Source organism: Mya arenaria, chromosome 2 (genome assembly GCF_026914265.1).
Source record: "Mya arenaria isolate MELC-2E11 chromosome 2, ASM2691426v1".
In the NCBI taxonomy this organism is placed as follows: Eukaryota; Metazoa; Mollusca; class Bivalvia; order Myida; family Myidae; genus Mya; species Mya arenaria.
Genome location: NC_069123.1, coordinates 30137645 through 30160782, shown reverse-complemented (window position 1 = coordinate 30160782; position 23138 = coordinate 30137645). Strand labels below are relative to the sequence as shown.

General features: G+C 33.8%; 2 protein-coding genes across 6 annotated transcripts in view; one reads left to right on the top strand and one right to left on the bottom strand.

Annotated features, from left to right (window-relative positions):
• Positions 1–2820, bottom strand: part of LOC128206089 (protein FAM13B-like) — an 84051-nt gene extending 81231 nt beyond the window's left edge. For 3 of the 4 annotated variants that reach the window (XM_052908258.1, XM_052908291.1, XM_052908310.1), the window contains exon 1: positions 2697–2820. The gene's annotated coding sequence lies outside the window, so the exon portion shown is untranslated. Of the gene's footprint in view, positions 1–992; positions 1029–2696 lie in introns of those variants that run through there. The other variant, XM_052908273.1, reaches the window with a different exon arrangement.
• A 3635-nt stretch (positions 2821–6455) lies between these two features.
• On the top strand, positions 6456–22059 carry LOC128220869 (STAM-binding protein-like). 2 transcript variants are annotated; one of them, XM_052929395.1, is made up of 10 exons: positions 6456–6507; positions 7961–8204; positions 8687–8762; positions 9300–9392; positions 10067–10482; positions 11515–11698; positions 12136–12273; positions 14188–14300; positions 14961–15063; positions 18160–22059. In XM_052929395.1, exons 2-10 carry the CDS (start codon positions 7978–7980, stop codon positions 18223–18225), a joined length of 1416 nt encoding a protein of 471 aa, XP_052785355.1. In that variant the 5' UTR covers positions 6456–6507; positions 7961–7977; the 3' UTR covers positions 18226–22059. The 2 variants fall into 2 exon arrangements, with proteins under 2 accessions (XP_052785355.1, XP_052785356.1); XM_052929396.1 differs by lacking the exon at positions 6456–6507 and adding an exon at positions 6698–6809.
• The last annotated feature ends 1079 nt before the right edge of the window (positions 22060–23138 follow it).

Here is a 23138-nt window from a genome sequence, read left to right as displayed (position 1 = left end):
GCTAATGTTACACAACAATTCGAGGACAGATTACCGTAACGTTATCACCATGCGCAATTACCGAAAATTTAAGTATATTACGAACGAAATGCAATCATTTTAGATATATTATTGTTTTAATTAACATTTCTTGCAAACATTATTCAACAGACAAGAATAAAATACTTACCAGATGTTATTGAAAAGCATCCTCAAAAAAGTGGTATATTGGTACCGGGAAGATTTTCTGTCTTTTTTGTCCTAAATATCGGCATATTTTTACATTTTTTTACCTTACTTAACACAATATTTTCATTATTTTAATACAAATCACTTCTATTAGGTGTTCTTATTGGGTTGGGAAAGGCAATTGCTGTATATATGACGTTGACATGCAATAACAATAAATGAAAGCAAATGGGCCAAATAATTGCCTTTTTTGTGAAATCTGCCATATAGTACCTTGCGGAACCAATGAAACTGCTTCATTAATTATTCATGATAACAAGATTTTTCAAGCCAAATCGTCTATGACACAACAACAAAGCATAGGGCAGTAGCGTAATAGGGGTATCGTACGATGTGTACTTGTCCGAAAGTCAGGGAACTCCCAAGTCAAAAGTGAAAAGGAAGTTTAGGGATGAGTGGTTTAAGGACTCTGAGTGGTTTGAAATAAGTGTGAAAGGTGAAGAGACCCTCATGTTCAGTAGATATCACAAGGATGCTAATAAAAAATAGCCATTATGCTTAAATACTGGTAATGGTTACTTAAATACTGGTAATGGTTATCTTCAGAAAAAAACCGGATATACATGCTTTTAGTAATCTGGGGCATTATAAGGTCACTCAGGAAATCTTAGATGTGACTGACATTCAAGAAAGTACTTAAACTGCTGAAAGATCCAAGTCAATGTTCAGTATCTTACTTGATGACTTTGTCTGGGGGTTTTTCCGACACACTGAAATTATTTGTACATGTGATTACAATGAAGTCATAGAAATTAAAAACTGACCTTGCAAGGAAGTCTGTCTAGATTGTTTCAATGGCGAGTGATGGTGAAAGTGTTATGACAGGCTGAAAAGTGGGTGTACATGGCGTAGCTGTCAGTCTGAGAGAGAAAAAAACAGACTTGTGAAAATCCACTTTGTTGCACACAGCCTGGCATTGTGCGCAAGTCATGCTTGTAGGCTGAAAGCTTTCAGTGACTATCAGATCACATTGAACAATGTGCATAGGTACTCCCACAACTCAGCTGTTTAGAAGGTATAATTATTTGACAGCGATGGAGACTGAATTAAAATATGTTAACAATGACACCAAGCAAGTGCTGTCAAGCAATATATCCAGTCAATCCAGCTCTTATGACCCTTGAGAATGTCCTGGTCAATAGGAACAACCAAGCAAAGGAATACCGAAACAGGAGTTTATCTATCCTTCAGAAGATATCATTTCTTGTTGATATTTGAGCAATACTGAAAATGTTATACAGAGGTTTCAGAAGGATGCACACCTGAAATACAGTATATGACTCAATCAAATTATCATTGATGGGAGGAATAATGATGTGAAACTGACTGCACTCCTAAGTATAGAATGGGCTTCAAGAATAGTTCTGACCAATATCTTAGTTAAGTTCTGTTGGTATATAGAGCCCATCTTTGAGGTGCAGTCCATGGACAAGCTTGTCATACCAGGTAGTTTCACCAAAAATATTTTTAGAGACTGTAAAGCATATCAAAAACAATAATAGACCAAACCGAAACCATGGCATAATGAACCAGGCTGTTATGGAAAACGGGACTAATTTACACTACGTCTCTGGCACCAACATAAAGATGGATAGATGTACATGTCTCAAATAAGACTGTAATGCTTTTCGAATTCTTGTCAAGTATTTTTGTTTTTATATGCAAACAATGAATGAATTCATTGATGTATTTTTCCTTTCCACTTCCAGTACCACTTTTAAGACACAGATAAACAGATTCAGGGAAACAGACCAAGGTTTGTATTGAACACACAAAGGTTTGTATGGAATATACCCTGGTCAATACAGTCCTACATGTGTCAGCGAAATGAATTATTAACTTATCTTCCGCAACAATCTCCTTAATATCCAGATTCCATCAAGTTCATCCTGTTTCATTGCCAAGTCAATGTCATCTGTTTTTTGCCAAGAACAGTAGTTTAGTGGAACAGCTTTCCTGTTATAACTACCAGCATAGACCGATTTAAAGCTGCAGTCCAGCCGGGCTTGTGTGATAACACAATTAAATTATTTATCACATGTACAGTGTAGATACATGGTGGACACTTTAAATTTCAGCATCAAGCACTTCACTTGCTCATACCGTGTTTTAGATGCTCATACACTTGTCAAGATCTCAGCCCATATATTATAAACAAGTGTTGCATTGAAGTTAAAGTCACACCAAAACAAAGTCAGTGAAACATTTTAAATTTTAAAGCAGAAGTAAAAAAAAAATTAGTTTATGGCAATATTAAGTTGTTCAAAAAACTAAAATATAACAACAAACAACAGAGCAACACTTCACACGAGAAACAAATAACATGAATCCATGATGAAATGGAATTCGTGACAAATTTTAGTTCGGACATGTCGGAATGCAGCGTTTCTGATAAATTATAATAATGTGTAAAAGTGATGATATGATATATTCCATCTCTAGATAAAATAAAAATACCAATAACAAACCTTGTTTTGAAAGCAAAGGGTATAGATATAACGAGTGACAAACACACAAAATCGTTTAAATATTCCAGGAGTTTCAGTTTGTTTTTAGCTAACTCGACTAAACGTCAAGGACTCATTATTGACCAATGAAAATGCTCGTTACATTCTTATCTTTTTCATTTCAGTCATATCGGCCAATACTGCTAAGGTCGAAGAGCAGTCATTAAAATGTTGTGTCCCAGAATAATAGACGTTCTCTAAAATCTGAAATTGTTCATGTGTCTATTTTTTTCAAGGCCGGATTATAATTTAGAGTAGAAAAAATCCTATGTTTGGGATTTTGCAAAATTTGCCTTTAAAAAAATGTTTTGTGGTGTGGCCTACAAAAACTAAATATATTTTAGAAAGCGTCCTACTGTTTATGTTTTAATTCTGCAGATAAACTAAACTGCTCTTCATCTGTTAATGTCCCTTCATTTCCTGATGATAAAACTAGGGTAATCAATCGTGCGCTTAAATACAAATTTGGCGAGAGAAAGTAAAGAATTGGTCTCAACGTAATAAGATCATGCTATTTTTTCAACGAATAACCACCAATATTTAGGCTAAGCACAAATACAATGTACACAAAACTGGAATATTTCTGAAAATTAACGAGTAGGGAACGATGTTTTTTATGTTGTGCACATTATTTTCATTTTTAAATCAACTAAAATAGTTCATTATTAATAAACTGTAACTTTTATAAAATTCATGAGTCATTTAAAATCATGAAAAAAACAAAGTTGAATTAATTTGAAATGCCTGTCTATTGTAATTACGTTTATCACCGTTTGCGGGAAAATTCAAACGCTCGCATTTTACATTCAATCATAGTTTTAAGGAAAATGGTTTTGACTAAAAACAGTACAGAAACAAATATTTTTAATAAATTGAAGCGACATGCACGTGTCTACCTATACGCAGAATACTCGGTGCCTGAAAGACTTCACAGTTTTTGGCCTTATTGTGGGTACATAACTGCACGTGTATTGAAAATGCACTCACTCGCAAAAATACGCATAATTATTGGATCCAATTAACTGTTGGTAACATATTGTCATGATAGAATAGGATAAACAGCTTGTTGGATTACTAGAAACACTGTTTTCGCGGAAAGTTGATGCATCCAAGCTCTTAGGGATATTCTTATTAAATAATTTTAATACCTGAACAGTTAAGCTTTATTTGGCAAGGGATTAAAACTGTATTGGGGCATTTCTTAGAATGTATAATGTATTTTATTTTTTTTTAATGTATTTATGATTCTATTCCATATTATGTATAACCTATGTCATACCATGTGTTTGTTTATTTATTATCCATATGTGGTTAAGAAGATGATGTACTTTGTACAAGTCTTAATAAAATATCTGTTCTGTTCTGTTCTGTTCTATAAAAAAATATTTTGTTTCAGTACCCCTTACAAATATTGACACCTACATGTACACGCCGGTATGCTTAAGTTTCAAACATTCTTTCAGTCATGTACATTTTGGCACCTTTTATTAAACAAGCCAACGTCATGTAACGCGCATTGAACATTATAGTAAAAGAATGTTGTTGTTTTTATAAAATATTAATTATATAAGCAGATGTAAATGTAGACCCGGAAGGCAGAACCATTTTAACAGTTCACTAAAATTTGACAAATAACACAATTTTAATGAATGACTAAGTTTTTATAACATGTAGTTTATTTTTGTGTGGCATTTATGCAATATATTAGGGATGCAAACGAATATTCGAATATTCGATCGAACGTTTAATATTCGAATGTCAAAATTGGTATTCGAATATTCGATGCTTTTTGTTTGGTAAATATAATAATAAACCTTTTTCCTACATCTGTGCTGTTGTATATATTAGCATGTCTTGTTTTTACAACGATTGGCCCCTAAATGCCAGAGGCGTGACGTGATGACACTATACCGGGACACGTGTCATATGTTAATTAGGGACACATAGTCGCAGACTATAAACAGTACCCATAATTTTACAAAAACTGGCTATAAGACAAGTGACATCAAACAACTTTCAATTATTTTCGGTAAATTCTAATGACCATTATTGGATAATAAACGGAATCGGCAACCAAAGTGGTGTCATGGCTGTCAATTAAGCTGTGCAGTATTGCTCAAATCGCCGTAATGATATGGATGATATGTGCTAGTTATATGATGTTTTCCATGTTTCGATATAACATTCGTGCTTTGAAATGTAATTGTATAGAATAGCAATTTAGGTCATTGTTATACAATAGATGGGTCAAAATTCAGGGTTATTTTCGTTTTATTATTTATCTAATTTCCGAGTAGGTTTGGTGTTTTCATAGTTATATTTAGTAGATGTCAATCCGAGAACGAGGCCGCTCATCATACAGAACGACCCCGTTGGTGCATCATGACATTCAACCAGGCATTAACGATCTTCGCCTTTTTCAGTGGCTATTGCTTTTGTTAGATATTTTTGTAAATGGTGAATTTCATTGGCAATGTTTGGAAAAATCAGGGTCCTTCGCGTATACCGGCTACAACGAAGAAGGGTTAAAATGCCCCAGCTATTACTAAAGCAAACAATAAAAGTTGTTTACTACATTTCTTATACATTCATATTGGTAATCGAATATTCGAATATTCGATCGAAAGAATTAACGAATATTCGAATATCAATTTTGCCATTCGTTTGCATCCCTACAATATATCAATTCCACGGAAAGGGGATATATGTCATATAAGCCTATTTTTTTTACAATGGAAACATTATATTAGGGTTTCAAATAACGGATAAATTTGTACGGGAATTGGCTGGCCTCAAAGCTACCGCCTGTACGTGCGGTCATGCATGGCACGAGAAACATCTTCCCCTCTATATCTTTTCCCTGCCCCCCCCCCCCCCACCAGGGCGTACATCGTACATGCGTTCGTGCTTGCGAAAAGGTTTTAAGTGATATAAGCAAATTGTTGCAGAACCATAAGGCTTCAACTATTGCTAAGTGCAATGCAGGTTTGGTTGTGGTCATATCAGCGATCCATGGGGTTGATAACATCACCTTCAACTTCATCACGTGCATACATAATATATGTGTCTGTACCCAAATTTAGTTCATCTCTCAAGAAATCGAATGTTTGTGCATCTCGAGGGATGAATGCAGAAAGGTTCTAAGTGACATTAAATAAAAATGCAGATAGAACCTTTTCACTTTCACCCCCTCGATCTGGTATGACGAGATTATTGCTTACCTTTGACTTATGCCCAGTGTGCAGGAGTGTTTTCTATGTTTCGTTTAAACCCTAACTCCCACAAATAGGCGGAACTTTCCCGTTCAATAATCATTCAATAACTATTCTGCGAATAAATGACAACGTTATTCATTCACTTATAAAACATCGCACGATAGTCAACGAACGTTACATACCGGTCCTTGATACATACATAACATTAAAGTCACCCACTACCCTCGTACTCGCACGTTGTGGATTCAAAAACATTTACTTAGGACGATCGAATTCCAGGAAACGTTATTCTCAAAACTACCACGTACGATTATAGTCGGAAGGAATACCGGAAACTTCGGTAAATTCCCAGTTTGGGGTTTATTCGAAGGTTCGGTATATTAAGTAATTCATTTGTTTGATTTTTTCCGGTTGTACGCGTCATGACGGGAGCACGTGCGGAAGCGTATTTAAACCGTTTCACCGAAGGACGACTTGTCTATTTAATCAAAATCAGTCGAATAGCTTTTGTTTTTATCCTTTTGACAACTGGGAAATAAAAAAAAATCTCAAAAAATGTAAGTTGCAGCAAATGCAAATGTTTAAGGTGATCTTGAGTAACAATTTGCTAAATGATGCAACCGGCTTAATACAAATTATATTTTTGGTCCTGGCTTTTCTCATGAAATCATAAAAATTATAAATGACACCCAGTTTTTAAAATAAATCTCATTCATTCTTGTTGTCTGACTCTGAGTCATTGATTATTTTGAAAGGACGACATTCAGAAGTCTTACAAGACTATTTCTTTTTTAATTTGCTTGTTTGTACTTTTATTGTTTCTGTTTAACATTAACGCTTGAGAGGGTTGGATTAATTGGTATGTAATCTTTCGCCGTAGTTTCGGTTGGTCACTTGCTAGTCCAAATAATTGTACAAAGGACAGAGTTTTTATCTGGAAAATCCTTCATGTACAAATTGTTTTGACGCCATTCTCAGCAAGTTGTACTGATTGGTATATGGGTTAAAGCATATTATGTTTATAAAAGATCATATAAAGACGCTGTAACACTCGGAAGAGGAGTTGACATTAAACAGAGATAGATAGATAGCTAGATTTTCCTTGAATGTTATTACATATCAGTTTCTTGCACATAAAGTAAATATCCAAGGAACATTTACGAGGTAAAGGTGTTTTTGACATTTCTTTTTACAAAACATAGCGGTATATACATGAAACAGACAACAGATTTGTTTGGTTATGCAGTTCACATATGCAAAACTGTTTTCTGTTTCATTTGAAGCTTTGTTTACCAACTTTTATTAAGAAGGTAAAACCTTTTATATAGGAGATTTTATGCTTCTTTGTGCAAAAGGTTTTTGTTATAACATAGTAAAATATTAACATAACCTTTTGAAGTCTATTTCTAGCATCAAATATCCTGTTTTCTACTGCAGAAGGATTTAGATAATTACTAAGTGATAATAAAAGATAAATGTTTGTGTGTATCATTTAAAACAATCATTCATTTTTGAAAAAACAAAAAATAAAATCTGTATAGAAAATCTGTCGTTTACCCTTTGCATCCAAAATGGTGGCTGTCACTACTACTATTGGTCACCTAGTACCCAACATATTGATCGATAGTTTTTCTTACCCCATGCAGGTTCAATTAGCACATAGTGTAATTATGAGCTAATTGAAATTGCACATGGTACATAATAACTATAGATATAATTTGATAAGCAGTTTGAAAATATCAATAAGTTTATACATGAAACGAAAAGTATAAATTTTAAAGCGACTTAGTTACAATCTTCATTTTTTTATTTAATTGATATTCCTACATGTATGTCTTCGGCCAATATCTACATGTACTTAGATAAACATGTAAATAAAAAGTATATTTGTTTATGTTTACTTTTAGTTTACTGTTCCAAATGAGATTGGGACTTTAAATTTTGAAGGATGCACAAATTAAATCTTTTAAAAATCTTATAGTGTAATTCAAAATAGGTTCTCTCTTTCAGGATATAAATAATTCAAAATGGCGGATTCTGTGAAAAGTAACATAGCACTCAGCCTGTCGTACATTCGAGACCCCAAGGCCAAAGTGCGGGAGCTATGTACGTATGCCGGCCAGGTTGAGGTAGAGCCATCAGTTCCAGCAAGAAGATACCTAAGATCAGGACTGGAGATGCTCAGGATGGCTAAAGTGTACAAAGATGAAGGGGAGTATGAAAGTGCATTCATACTCTACATGAAGTTTATCACGTAAGTATTATCGGGGATGCGGTTATTTGCTTTTGTCCCCACATCCAATGCCAAAAAAGCTTCACTAAAGCGCCATTAAAGTTGTACTAAAAGCCTCGCTAAAGTGGTGCTAAAAGCGCTGCTAAACAAAGCAGTGTTGGCAAAAAAACCTGAAGCTTTTAAATACTTCAATAAAAGTGCGCAGGTTTTGAAAAAATAACCACTTTTATAACGTTTGGGATGGAATGGTGTAGATCTGAACACAATCAACTATTGTCTCGATGTAGAATAAAAAAAAAATCATTTTCTCTCAGCCCAAACTAGGCAAAAGTTTGGCAGTTTGGGTGGACTTACTCATAGACTTTCAACTTTCTTCCTCATACAGACTTAGTTATTGTTTTAAAATTTGTAAACCATAACATTTGATATTACTTCTTCAATAAATGGTTGGTATAAAATTGTGTATTTTGTTCCTTTTATGATTTCTTTTTCATCATTTACAGATTGTTCGTAGAGAAGCTTCCCAGACACCCAGGCTACAAGGAAGCACCACCTAAAGATGTGGCAAACATTAAACAAGTATTCTGATTATTTGTTCATCTTTTAATGTTTAATCTATAACTTAGATTCTTGAAGAAAACAAAATGACAAATTATTAAAATCATTTGCTCATCACCAGTAGTCAAAATTAGAACAAGCCCACAAACCCAGCACATGTAAAATGCCTCCCGACCTAACTTAAATTCTGGATTTATAAAGAAGAGCTTGTTTAAAATATGATGCTGGACTTGTTCATCCTAAAGTCTAATTTCCATGAGTGCATAACCATCACTGATCAGCATGGGTTGGTTCTATGATTAATTCACTTTCTTGTTAGTGTCTGTCAAAGGTGTTCTATAAAGTTGGTGTTAACACATGAATTGTATAAACAATCTTTGGATTCAGCATCACCTTGAATGAAGAAATCAGTCTCAAAATATGTCAGAGTCAATTGCTGCCCAAGTGTCTCTTACAAATTTGTTTTTAATGAGGCAATATTTTGTTGTAAAGTTGATGAACATTAATTTTGTACCATTTGTTTTACGGTAATAACACTAGGCTTGTTCATTCTTACAGAAAGTGAAGGCAGTATTTCCAGTTGCCGAAGAAATTAAAGCAAAGCTGACAGCGCATTTTACTGCGATTGAAAAGAAAAGACAAGAAGAGGAGGTACGATTGATTTTTGGTCGTCAAGTCATTGTCATAGCCTTGGTATTGTCATTGTCCATGTCATAGTGCAAAAAGGTTGTACGGTAAGGGCAATGTTTAGTTTACTCGCTTCTCACCTAGGCGACCCCTGTTCAATTCTCAGCCTGGGTGCATGTGAGTTTGGTTTGTTATCACCAAGTCTGACAAGTGGGTTTTCTCGGGGTACTCCGGTATCCCCCACAACAAAAGACCACACTCTTGTGCAACATCATGCTAACAAGAATGATTAATATAAGTTGCAATAGGTTATTTCACAATCGTTGTAAAAAAAAATATTTGTAAAAATAAATAAGTTTAAACAATAGTGCAAAAACTTTAACCTTGGATATAACTAAAGAAATGTTTAAGATATTAAAGTCAAACTAGTAACACATGTTGCCTGAGAATATAAGCATATACATTACAGGCCCCACAGCTAAGTCTTTATAAGCTGTTGAGTTATGCCCCTTTTTTACTGAAATAAAATTAATTAATTAATGCATAAGGAGATTTTTACAAGATGTAGGAAAAAATAAGGAGGCTTTTCAAAAAGTAAGAAAACCTGTGTAATGCAACATTGTTGAAACTACTGTTCTCAAAATGCATGTTTATATGTAAACTGAATAAGAAAACAATAATAACTGTTGTCACTTCAGAGGAGAGAGGCCGAGGAACTAGCAAGAGAACAAGAAAGACTTCGTCAGGAGGAAGAGGCTAGGAGAAGAGAAGAGGAGGAGAGAAGCAAAAAACTGCGTGAACAATCGGAGGAACTATGGTTACGAGAACAGGAAGAAAAGTTTCGTCAACTTCAGGAGAGGGAAAAAGAGAAACAGAGCGATAAAGATCGTGCAGACCCCAATATTTTACTTGTCGATGTTCCTTGTCCAAATCGACCGTCGTCTGGATTAAACAATGAAAGAGGAAGCATGCCTTCTGGGAGTTTAAGTTTCATACCAAATGATTTACGTCAGGGCCAAAGACCGAAGTTGGAAAAGAATTTGTCTCTTGATTACACATCAAATATTCCTGATAGAGAGTTGAAAAGGACTTTGACCATTAGTGATGTCCCAAGGTATGGTGTTATTAAGTCATTTAATAATTAATCTTTTAAAATTGAACCAGTGATATAAGACAGGTGACAAAAATATAAGATTACAGTTTTGAATATTTATGTTCAGATATTGAAGTAATATGGCTAAAAGTGAAACTAATGATTTAAGAAAAATGAGGAACGTAAATATGCGATCTGACCCTTGTCAGCAGGTTTTCAGACATTGGCTCATTCTAAGACAAAAAATAAACAAAAGTTGTCAAAACGGTCCATCTGTGAGAGTAGCCTTAGGAAAGATGAATCGTTCTGACTAGAAGACTAAAGAAGAAATTTAAAAAAAGCTTCGAAAATTATTAATACAATGTTGTTTTTTTATTGTTATAAAATTGTCAGAGGCAATTTATTATAATATGATAAATATAAAAAAAGATGAGACAAGATTCTCATCTGATGAATTTTTTCATTTTATAGACAAAAACCTCAAGTCTATTGGGTTTCCCAGTCACTGCTTGTACACATGAAATCAAAATTTGAACAAATGTCTATCACAAATGAAATGGAAACAGTATGAAAAGCCAAAACATTTAGATATAACAGTTTCAAATTTGTTTAACTGGTTGGCTTGATTTTTCATATATTAAAGTTGCACTCTCACAGATTGAACGTTTTGACTTTTTTTATTTTTGTCTTGGAACAAGCCAATTTTTGCGAAAATCCATGGCAACCAGTTAAATAAGATTGCTGACAAAAAATCAGATCGCAGATATTTGTATTTAAGGTAAAAAAATAATGTTTTATGCATATTTCTTAAACCGTTAGTAACGGTTTAGGCCATAAAACATTAATTTTCAAATGGAAATATGAAAATCTACGATCTGATTTTTTGTCAGCAATCTTATATCATTGGTTTTAAGATATTGATGCTAAAAATTGCTCTTTCCAAGACAAAAAATAAAAAAGTTGTAAAAATGGTAAATCTGTGAGAATGCGGCTTTAAATTTACATGTTTGAATGAAATACAAAATTGAACAATTTGCTTTTTTCACGATGCAGGCCTGATGTAGACCGTACAACCAAACCGGTGGACCATTTCTTGAGTACAGGGGTGTCTGGAACCAACAAATATGGTCTGAAGAATGTGGTCATCCCACGGGATATTGTTGTCAAGTTTATGAGCATCGCTGAACAAAACACCAGGAGAAATATTGAAACTTGCGGGATCCTATCAGGCAAAATGGTATATAACCCCTTGTGTATGCCAGGCGTAGAAATATGTCGTCTGTGTAGTAGCAGTTTTATTTCTGATCAGCAGTATGACTATCTAAACTACATGTGCAAGTATTTAAGAATATTCATGTAGTTTTTGAAGATAATAACAAATGGCAAAAAAGAAGAAGTTTATACTAATTATACATTTAATGAGCAAGGAAATACCGAACAAGTGTTGAAAAATCACCATCTCACAGTCTGATACTGCCGTCCTTGTTTTGGCATTCCTTATTATGATAATTGATATACAAGAACAGGGGTTGTTTTTCACCACACACATCATATAAACCAAAGTAAACTGTAATCCTGGACCACTGCCATTACATCATGAATAAACTGCCCATTTGGAGTTCATGTACTTAATTCTAATGTAAAATACATAGAAATAAAACAATTGTTTTACAGGAACGTGGGTCGTTTTTCATCACACATGTGTTGGTGCCGAAGCAGACGGGAACTCCAGACAGTTGCAATGCGGAGAATGAGGAAGATTTATTTGACTTTCAGGATTCCAACGACCTTATCTCTCTCGGGTGGATACATGTAGGTGTATATATAGTTCACCCTTTCCTCAAAAGAGAAGTGGCCACATCAGCCCCCTCTAGTTAATCCCCTCCTTTAATAAGCTACGAGTAGAAAAGGTGTATCTATAGATATACAGTGGAAACTCACTAAACCGGACAAGTTCCGGACTGGGCAAAATTTCCGGTTTAATGAGGATTGCGGTTTAGTGAGGATTTGATGTACGGAGTAAGTTTACTCAAAATATTAACTGAGTTAACCTTTAAAGGGAAGTTGAAAACTGGAATAAAATAAAAACACATAAAGATAACATTATTTTACATCATCAATGGTTCAAGTAACTTGAAATAATGCATAGAATATACATGTATACTAGTATTCATTAATATATCAATGTGCATGTGTTTGTAACATTACAGATACAGTTTATATCATTGTTCATGTACATGTATCTTTACGCTTCTAGTGTGACACATAATGTTTAGTCAAGGTAATTCTTCTACATTACTTAAAGAAAGTGTCCAGTGTCGACTGTTTCTGAGCACTACATTTTGCTTTCACAATCTTAGTTTGCGTCATGGCATAATTTCCTGCACCTTATCGAGGTAGTCACTATCAACACATGTAGCAAAGTTCTTTATATGTTTGTTTAATGCTTGTTAAGTATGTTTGATAGTTTAATTAACGCACCACACTAATTTGATTCAATCATAGAAGTCTTTAGATAAAACAACCCTCCAAAATGATCACTTAATAACCGTTTCTAGTTCTTTATTTTCTGCAACAAACAAATTAATGTTTCAATTAATTTTCTTTTCACAAGTTTGATTATCGTTTGATTATCAAGCGATTATCGGGTTAACACAACATCACAGGTGCAATATTTAACGACGCACCGGCTGTCAAAACAAAGTGACACGCGATTCGCGAATTCCTAATACACAAAATCATTTTGACATGTTTGAACAAATATACGTCCGGTTTTGCGAGGTAAAATTACGTTGACAACTAACAAATTTTCTCGATTTTTTGTCCGGTATTCGGAATTCAGAGGTTCCGGTTTTGTAGAGATTATTTTACATTGAAAATAGAAGGGGAAAATCGGGACTCTGAAAAAAGTCCGGTATCCCGATGATTCAGGTTTTGTGGAGATCCGGTTTAGTGAGTTTCCACTGTATATAGATAGACTGGTTGTCCGGTAAGGGCAGTGGAATGTGCACTTGCTTCTAACTTTGGAAACCAGGGTTCAATTCCTGGCCTAGGGGAATGTGAGTTTGGCAAGTAGGTTTTTTGCCGGGTACTCCGTTTTTTCCCACAACACATGACCACACTCACGTGCAACATCATACCAACAAGAGTGATTTAAGTTTAAGTTGCAATAACTTGTTTCACAATTGTTGTAAAATAATTATGTTTAAACTAAACTAAGAATAAAGGAGATAAAAGGCATATCCTTGAAGTAAATTGTTAAACAGGTTGTGAAACACTACATGTATGTGTTAGTCCAGACAACTTTTTGTGTACTATGTCATCCTCACTAACATTACTGGTACATGTTAGTGGCGACAACTTTTTGTGTACTATGTCATCCGACATATGAAGCTACAGGTACAAGTTCACGTAAACAAAGTGTTTCTCAACATCTCAAATATTGTAAAAACAGGGTAACTGAAAAAAGGAAATATCAACAAACAATTAAAATTTATACAGAAATTTCATAAATTCAGAGTCCAGGAGTTCGCTTCAGTCATCAAAGGAGATTTGAAATGCAAAAGTCTAATGTTTTTCATTGAATTTTACCATTTAGATTTTGTTTGAACACATTCATTGGATTGGAATTACATAGAAAAATTCACATTTGTCATATCACCAGAAAGCTCACTTACTCCAAGGTAAAGCAAACCAAGAGTATTCCATCCCTTGTTTTATTTTTAGACCCACCCAACTCAGACAGCGTTTCTGTCAAGCGTGGATCTACACACCCACTATCCATACCAGCAACTGATGCCAGAGGCCGTCGCTATTGTAGTATCTCCAAAATTTAATGAGTAAGTAGGCTCATGTTTTAATAAACATTATTCATTGCCATAACCCCTATTTAAGTGTTTAATAAAATAGTATACATGTAACTTTGTATTACTCTTGGCCATGAAATGTTTGGGGTTCAAGAAGTGGACCCTTATAATTTGTTACAGTATTATGTACGAAAAGGAGGTCTGTAAGTTTTATGCTAGAGTTTTCTGTTTTCCACTATCTTTTAAAGCTGCACCTTCACAGATTGACCGTTTTTAAATTATTTTTGTCTCAGAATCAGCTGATTTGGGCCTTCAATTCAGTAATATAAGATTACTTCCAATAGAACAGATCTCACTTGTTTGAAAAACTGCAGAAAAACTCATTTTTTTAAAGCATTAGTAATGCTTTTAGCCATAAAAGATCAATCTTCGAACAAAAATATGAAAAACTGCAATCAGATCTTTTCTAAGCAGTCTTATATCACTGGTTTCTCGATATTTACGCAAAAATTGTCTCATTCCAAGATGAAAGTTCAATCTGTGAGAGTGCATCTTTAAAACCTGATAAAAAATGTTTTAAATTGAATACTGCTACTTGTAGGTTTTGAATAGAAGTATTAATTTTTGTTGCGTATATGTGTGTTATAATGCTGTACAAGTACATGTTATCCATGAATAAATGTACAATTTCAGAACAGGGGTTTTCATGCTAACCCCGGACCATGGTCTCCCAGAAGTGGCCCGATGTACAAAAAGAGGCCATCACGAACATACCAAACACCCACCAGTGTTTGAGGTAGGGTTGTTATTTTTAGGGATGGCAACGAGTAGTAAAATTAATACTCGAGTACTCGGACGATCGTTCGATCGAGTACTCGGGTACTCGATTACTCGGAAATATTGAATATGTGTTCGCAAAGACAAGATTGTGAATACATGTATCGTTAATGACGTATATTGTGCGTTGGTCGTATTATTGGTCATTTTCACCATTAAAGTAAACTTCCATTACGTATTTTAACAAAAAATGATATAAAAAGAAAACAAATGTTGTTTCAGGCTTTTAATTTGTCTTATTCGTTTCATTTTATACAAGTATGCACTGCAGAAATGAATAACAATCAGAATTACAATGAACGAAAATTAATAGCATACATAAAAATAGTGAACAAAATTCAATACGAAGTTCAGTTGTTGTTTACTTACACTTATTATTTTTTAAATGATAGTTTTTCGTACTCTGTAATTGTTGTTTATCTCATTAATATTCATAATTCTTGATTTAAAATATCAACCAATCAATTGTGATAATCATTGCAAAAATACTTAAAATAAGCCCATTAAGAAATCTATTCTCGGTCGATACTCTTTCGCTCGTTAGCGTCCAAATTGTTTGGTGAAAGGTCTCTAATTGGTAAACAATAGAATTGTGTAGGTGAAAGTACCGCTATCAAAACTTCACCAGTTGACATCAGTGCTAATTTGAAATAAGGGTCCTTTGTTGACAGTTTTCAACTATCGCAACAAATGTCAACTAATTGATTGAGGTCAATTGTGTACACAGCAGGGATTAGAGGGACGGTAAATTGTCCTATTGGCAACTAACCAGATCTGATATTTTTTTCTGTAAATCGTGTATTTGGTGGATTTTATAGATTTTTTTTCCGAGTACAGGAGTAGTGATTTGGTACTCGAGTACTCGGACGTTCGATCGAGTACTCGAGTACTCGGGTACTCGTTGCCATCCCTAGTTATTTTTCACTAAATCAGTAGAAAATTGTTCTAGAAATTATGATCCCTGTTCACAGATGGACTTGTGAAACCTTAGGTCAAACAAAAATAATATTATGGTTATGCTTCCATGTTGAAAAAAATCAAAACCGACTGGGTTTGCCATGAAAAATCTTTTTAGGAAAAAAAATTATTGCGCTTTTTATTTCATTTTGTATTTGTCTAATCATTTTCATACAGATTTTATCAATTTTTCCAAAAATAATATGAGTTTGGAGTAGGGATGCAAACGAATGGCAAAATTGATATTCAAATATTCGGTAATTCTTTCGATCGAATATGAAAATACCAAAATGAATATTTAAGAAATGAAATAAACTACTATTATTATCCGCTACATTTATGGCCGGGGCCTTTGTCATTGCCGGTACACGCGACGACCCTGATTTTCCCCAAAACTAGCATCTAAAAATCCCCATTTACAGAAAATAAATCCAACAAAAAGCAAAATATTTTGTACAAACAAAAACCAAAATTAATTTCAATTCAACAGCATTCATTTTTGTAAAAAATGCCATGATCGTAAATTCCCTGTTGAATGTCGTGATCACCAATGGAGAGTCTTTCCGTAGGACGAGCAGCCTCGTTCTGGGATTGATCTCTACAAAATATAACTATGGAAAATAAAACCCTAACCGGGAATTAGTTCAGTAAAACGAAAATAACCCTGAATTTTGACTCATCTGTTGTACAACAATATCCTAAAAAGTTATTCTATACAGTTACATTTCAAAGCACGAACTTTATAAATATTGAAACATGGAAAACAGTTTAGAGCACATAACTCATTCATATCATTATGGCGATTTGAGCAATATCATGCACAGCTTAATTGGCAGCCATGACACCACGTTGGTAGCTGATTCCGTATATCCGTTATTGGCATGGTCATAAAAATTTACCGAAAATAATTGAAACTTGTTTGATGTCACATGTCTAATAGCCAGTATGCATAAAATTATGGGTACTGTTTATAGTCGCCGACAATATGTCCCTTATTAACATGTGACAAGTGTATAGTGCTATAGCGTCCATGCCCCTGGCATTAGGGATCGTTGTAAAAACAAGACACACAAATCATATACAAAAACACAGTTGTAGGCAAAAGGTTAAATTTTTATCAAACAAAATAACATCGAATATTCGAATACCAATTCTAACATTCGAATATCAAACGTTCGATCGAATATTCGTTTGCATCCCTAGTTTGGAGTGTCAGTTGGAAAACTAGGTGCGCACCATTAATTTTGTTACACCTTTTAGCTATATATTTTGGCTTGATTTTGAAGCCAGCTGCAAGCTAATGTGACTCACTCTGCAGTCTGTTTTGTGGGTATAAACAAATACTGACGCTAGAGAATGTTCCCACAGAGGGGATCGCCCTTTGGGATGAGAGGCTGACACCTATTACTCCAGACCACTCTTACCCTTGTGGGGAATAAACCCACAACCTCTTAGGTGAGAGGCAGACACAATACCAAAAGACCACTCTCACCCTAATGGGGATTGAACCCATGACCTCTGGGATGACTCCCACGCTAGTGGGGATCAAATCCACAACCTCTGAGTAGAAAGGCAGACACTTATTCCTCAGGCCCTTTCTCATCTTGGTTGGGATCAAATCCACAACCTCTGGGTCGAAAGGCAGACACTTATACCTCAGGCCCTTTCTCATCCTGGTAGGGATCAAATTAACGACCTCTCTGGCGAAATGCAGGCACCTTTATTCGTACATGAGGGTTTTAGATAAAGAGATATGGAAGGGTGCTGCACCCTGCCTGTTTTGGTATCACCCTTCTGCCCTCCTAGAGACCAGCATAGGCACATTTCTACCTTCAGAACTAAATGCTTAAGACTGTGAAATATTTCTTTTCTTTTGATTAAAACTTAAAATAAGATTATAAATACTTACAAACTTTTCATATATGGCAGTTGAAACCTCAATTAAACACAAATTCCTATCAAATTTTTAATGTTAAAGTTTTTCGCAGCCTGATAAAATGGGCCCTTTCCTGCTTTTCTCTTTTTTCTTTGCCCTTTTTTAAAGCCTGACTTAAATCTTAATATGTATGTATTAATATGTACATATTCTTTATTGTAGGCCTCCACCCATGCGAAGTTTGTTGACGACAAAAGTATTATTCTGGTGGATCTACGCAACAAATGAATCCCAGCCAACTGGCTTGAGAGCTGCTTTCTTGGAGAGCGTTATTTTGAATGCTGCTTTCTTGGAGAGCATTATCTTGGAGAGCATTATTTTGAATGCTGCTTTCTTGGAGAGCATAAACATTATTTAAAGTTGAACCTTGTTTTAGAAAGCTGGGCATTTTCACTGGTCTTTGTAACAAAGGGTACACATGTATAAAAATTGATGTATTATCATGGCCTTTATGTTGTTTTTATAAAAGATGTCACATGAACTTTTGTTTATACAAGTCAATAATTTGAGATAATTTGACATTGTTCTGTATAAAAGGCATAATTTCTGTATATTTGGAAAAGAACCAAGCTTGCATAACCATATTGGATGAAGCAGTTTTGGCTGTTAAGAAATACATGTACATCTGGACAAGGATCAAGCTAGTGTAACCATATTTGATGAGCAGGACTTTCGAGAGTTAAAGATAGCAAAATGGTGAACTTAAGTTAGTCTAACCGTAAATTATATACATGTTGCAGTCATCAAAATATGTCTTTTGGATTAGCAAGCCCAAGTCCTTATACTTACTAATCAAGTTTTCAGCTGGGCCCGTATTTACTAACGCCCTTAGTTGGAGTTTGAGACTTTAGCTCAGAAAAACTAAATTTTAATTTTGTTGTAAAAATTCTATTACAGGATCAAAATAATATTGTCAAATTTGCGTATTTTTTACAAATTATCTGTTCTACAATCAGGTGCTCATCTTTTGTCAAAATTAGTTATATTATAGATATTTTGAAACATTTAATAATCCAGTTTTCTGAGCCGGAGTATAATGAAGTAAGTGAATACAGCTCAGGGCCCCAGGGCTTGTGCTAATTTCGACCAATGATGTTGCTTCGATCTTTTGTCTATGTGCAATATTGATGACTACTTGTATTCGCTAGTCAATACACAATGAACAGGCTTGAATGTTATCATTCATATACCATACCTGTACATTAAACTCCACACAGCGGTTACTGCCCTTTACAGTAACCACTGCCATTACGCAAATTACAAGATGATGATTACTGTAAAATCATCTGACGTCATTTTAATGTTCTGTCATTTGAAATAAAATACCATTTTTATCTTTGAAAACAACGTTATTTTATGGAACTTAATAAAATAAATAGGCATAAATAAGTTTTGACCCCAGGACATTTATACCAAATATTATTTACCTCATTTTCTTTGTGAATTATTTTCATGCATTAAAGCTGCACTCTCACAGATTGATTGTTTTGACAACTTACCTTTATTTTTGTCTTGGAATGAGCCAATTTTTAAGTAAATGTCTGGAAACCAGTTCACAGTTTTTATATTTACGTTCATATTTACGTTTGAAAATTGAAGTTTTATGGCTAAAAGCTGTATGAAAAATTAAAATTTTGGCCGTTTACCAAACAATCCAGATCTGTTCTATTATGAGTTATCTTATATGTTTGAATTGAAGGCACTGATGCTAAAATCAGCTGATTATGAGACAAAAAAAACTGCCATTTTGTGAGAGTGCAGCTTTAAAGAAGAATTTCATTATCTAATGGTAGAATAAGATTTTTGCATTTACTTACAACTTACAAATTGCATATTCTTTTGAATTATGATTGTGGAATTATGTTAAAAACAGTTTTGATTGTGTTTGTATGGAATTGAATTTTGCATTTAGTTTGAGTGAAATAATTTTAAATAATAAGGTAATTCATTATCAAAATATGAAATATTGTTTCTCTCAAGCATTTACATTACTTTCTTGGCAAATAGTACCCATCATATTTCAATATTTTACATTTCTTGCAAAAATACCAACCATCTTCAAATATGTAACTTTTATGGGAATATTACCGTACAAATCATTTTTCAATATTTCATTATTTTTTTGGGAATATTACCAATCGTTTTTCGATATTTCATTTTTTCTTGGGAATAGTACCAATCGTATTTCGATATTTCATTTTTTCTTGGGAATAGTACCAATCGTAATTCAATAATTCAGTTCTCTTACAAATATTACAAACCATATTTCAATTCTTTCAATTTTCATGCTAATACGGTATTACCATTCATATTTCAATTTCTCACTTTTCCTGCGAATAGTACCAGTCATATTTCGTTTGTAATTAAGTCATTTACAACAACGCCATAGTATAATTTTGTTATAATTTATTGTGCAGTTGTTTAAGGGGTATAAATAGGAACAATAATTTAGCTAGCATAATGAAATAGAATCATGCTCTGTATTGTTGCATAGCTTCAGTGATATAGACATATTGATTGCTCAGTTTTATTGCTACATTGTGTTGTAATTATATTGTAATTATTATTGTCCAGTAACATACTAACACTTATTCAATATCCATCTTACCGGTAGGTTGAAATTAGGTTTAAGATAAGAATCTAAGTGTTTTGATTGGCCTGTATATTTAGCTGACCAATTGGATGAATGGAATCACTGAGGCATGTCTAAGGAAAAGGATAAGATCAATATTGAATACTGGCCCATATATGGTGCTTAGGCTATATATAAAAAATCGACAAGTTTTGAGCCTGCCCCTGCAAGGGCTCGAGCCAAGTTCTTGCTGTCCGACCCATGTCTAATTTCATTTAAGTCAATAAATACACATTATTTTCAAAGTGCTTCATACTTATTGTAAAGGGTTTTACATCGTTGCGAAGTATTGCCAATTACATCATTATTTCTGGTGCCATTTTACTGGTTCTTCTTTATCTGTTTGTGTTTGTATCACATCAAAGATACAAATACTACTCCGACTCAAACCAGTACACAGACAATTCAATATTTAATGTGTGATATCAAACTTTGCATGTTTTTTCAATACAAGGTTTTCATATAGTGTAAACTGTTTATTAGAATGATGTATGTTGTTGTTCGGGCAAGCAGACTGCGCATCAAACTTACCTATGAAACTGAATAACTTAAGGTAGGGTCAACAAATTGTGATCAAACTTGTTACCTAGGAAGAATTTACGGAGACTTGCAGCAATTCTCGGACTGTTCTTGATGAAGGTCTTGGGCCCTAGTTTAGCTCATTTTAGACAATTTTCAAGTCATTTAAAGATATCATATATGTGATCTACTGTACTCTCCACTGACACATTCAACTCAAAATCTATTTTACTATCAAAAGGGGTTTTAAATAGGGCACTGCAATAAAGGGAAAGGGTGCTAGAGATTAAACAAGCACATTGTACTGGGCGGTGAAGAACAAGTTTATAACAGAATGAAGCTAAGCTCGTTATATTTGTTTTTGGTATACCGTTATCTTTGTTTTTGGTATAATTTGTGTAATATTCTTTCTTTAATGAAACTTGTAAATTAAAATATTTTTTATGATAATCATGATAAAAAAATACATTTTGTAAAATAAAATGTGAAGTCCTTGCTATATGAAATAAGTGACTGAACTCTTTGATCCATAAATGCCAATATCTACATTGATAAGCAGGTTCATAAGTATTATTATATTGTTGAAACGTATGTATCCATACGTTCCATTCTGTCATAGACATTGATATCACTGATATCAAAGAAATGATTTACCCACAATCCTTTGGGCATGTTCAGCATATAATTTTTTTTGATCAAAAGTAATTGGAGATCTGGATTATTTCCGTTAGCTCTGCTTTTAATTGGTTATATAATTAAGTTATATATGTCCATGATTCTGAGAAGATTGTATCTTTAATTTTGTACTATCTGTATTATCTTCAGTCTTTCTTGCTAATTTGTTACTTATTATTCTCTTATAATGTATGTATACATTAATCTTTGTTGGTAATAAATATTGTTTGATCTTATTTATTCGTTTTTAGCTCAACTATTCGAAGAATAAGTAGAGCTATACTACTCACCCTGGCGTTGGCGTCGGCGTCACACCTTGGTTAAGGGTTTGCATGTAAGCACCTTTAAGTCATTATCTCAGTAAATACATCAGTTATTGCATTGAAACTTTGGATATGTATTCCCAACTATCTTACATATACTAAATTAATGAAGTTAGATAAAAATTATTTGAATATAAAGCAAATAATAGGCCTTTATTATTCAACTTAGAAATTCTGGTTAAGGTGTTGCGTGTAAGCACACATAGGTTAATATCTCAGCAACTACTTGAGGTATTGCATTGATACTTGATACAATGGTACTCAACCATCCAGCCTACTCAATTAACCAAGTTAGATAACTTTAGTTTGTTTTTTATGCAAATAATTGCCCTTTATTATTCGACTTAGAAATTCTGGTTAAGGTTTTGCGTGTAAGCACACATAGGTTAAGATCTCAGCAACTACTTGAGGTATTGCATTGAGACTTTATACAATGGTAGTCAACCATCCAACCTACTTAATTAACCAAGTTAGATAACTCTAGTGTGCATTTAATGCAAAATAATTGCCCTTTATTATTCGACTTAGAAATTCTTGTTAAGGTTTTGCATGTAACCACCTTTAAGTCAATATCTCAGCAAATATATCATGTAATGCATTGAAACATTACACACAGGCTCCCATCTATTTAACCTTCTTATTTAATCAAGTAAGATAACTCTATCTTTTATAATATATAATTTTTGCCCCTTTATTATACGACTTAGAAATTTTGGTTAAGGTCTTGCATGTTAGCACACATAGGATAATATCTCAGCAACTATTTGATGTATTGCATTGAGACTTTATACAATGGTATTCAACCACCCAACTTATTTGAATAACCAAGTTAGATAACTGTATTTTGCAAATAATGCCCCTTTATTATTAGACTTAGAAATTATCGTTAAAATTTTGCATGGAACCACATTTATGTTAATATCTCAGCACACCATGTATTGCATTGAAATCTAATCTAACAATGATCCATGCAAAACTTTTCAATCCTTACT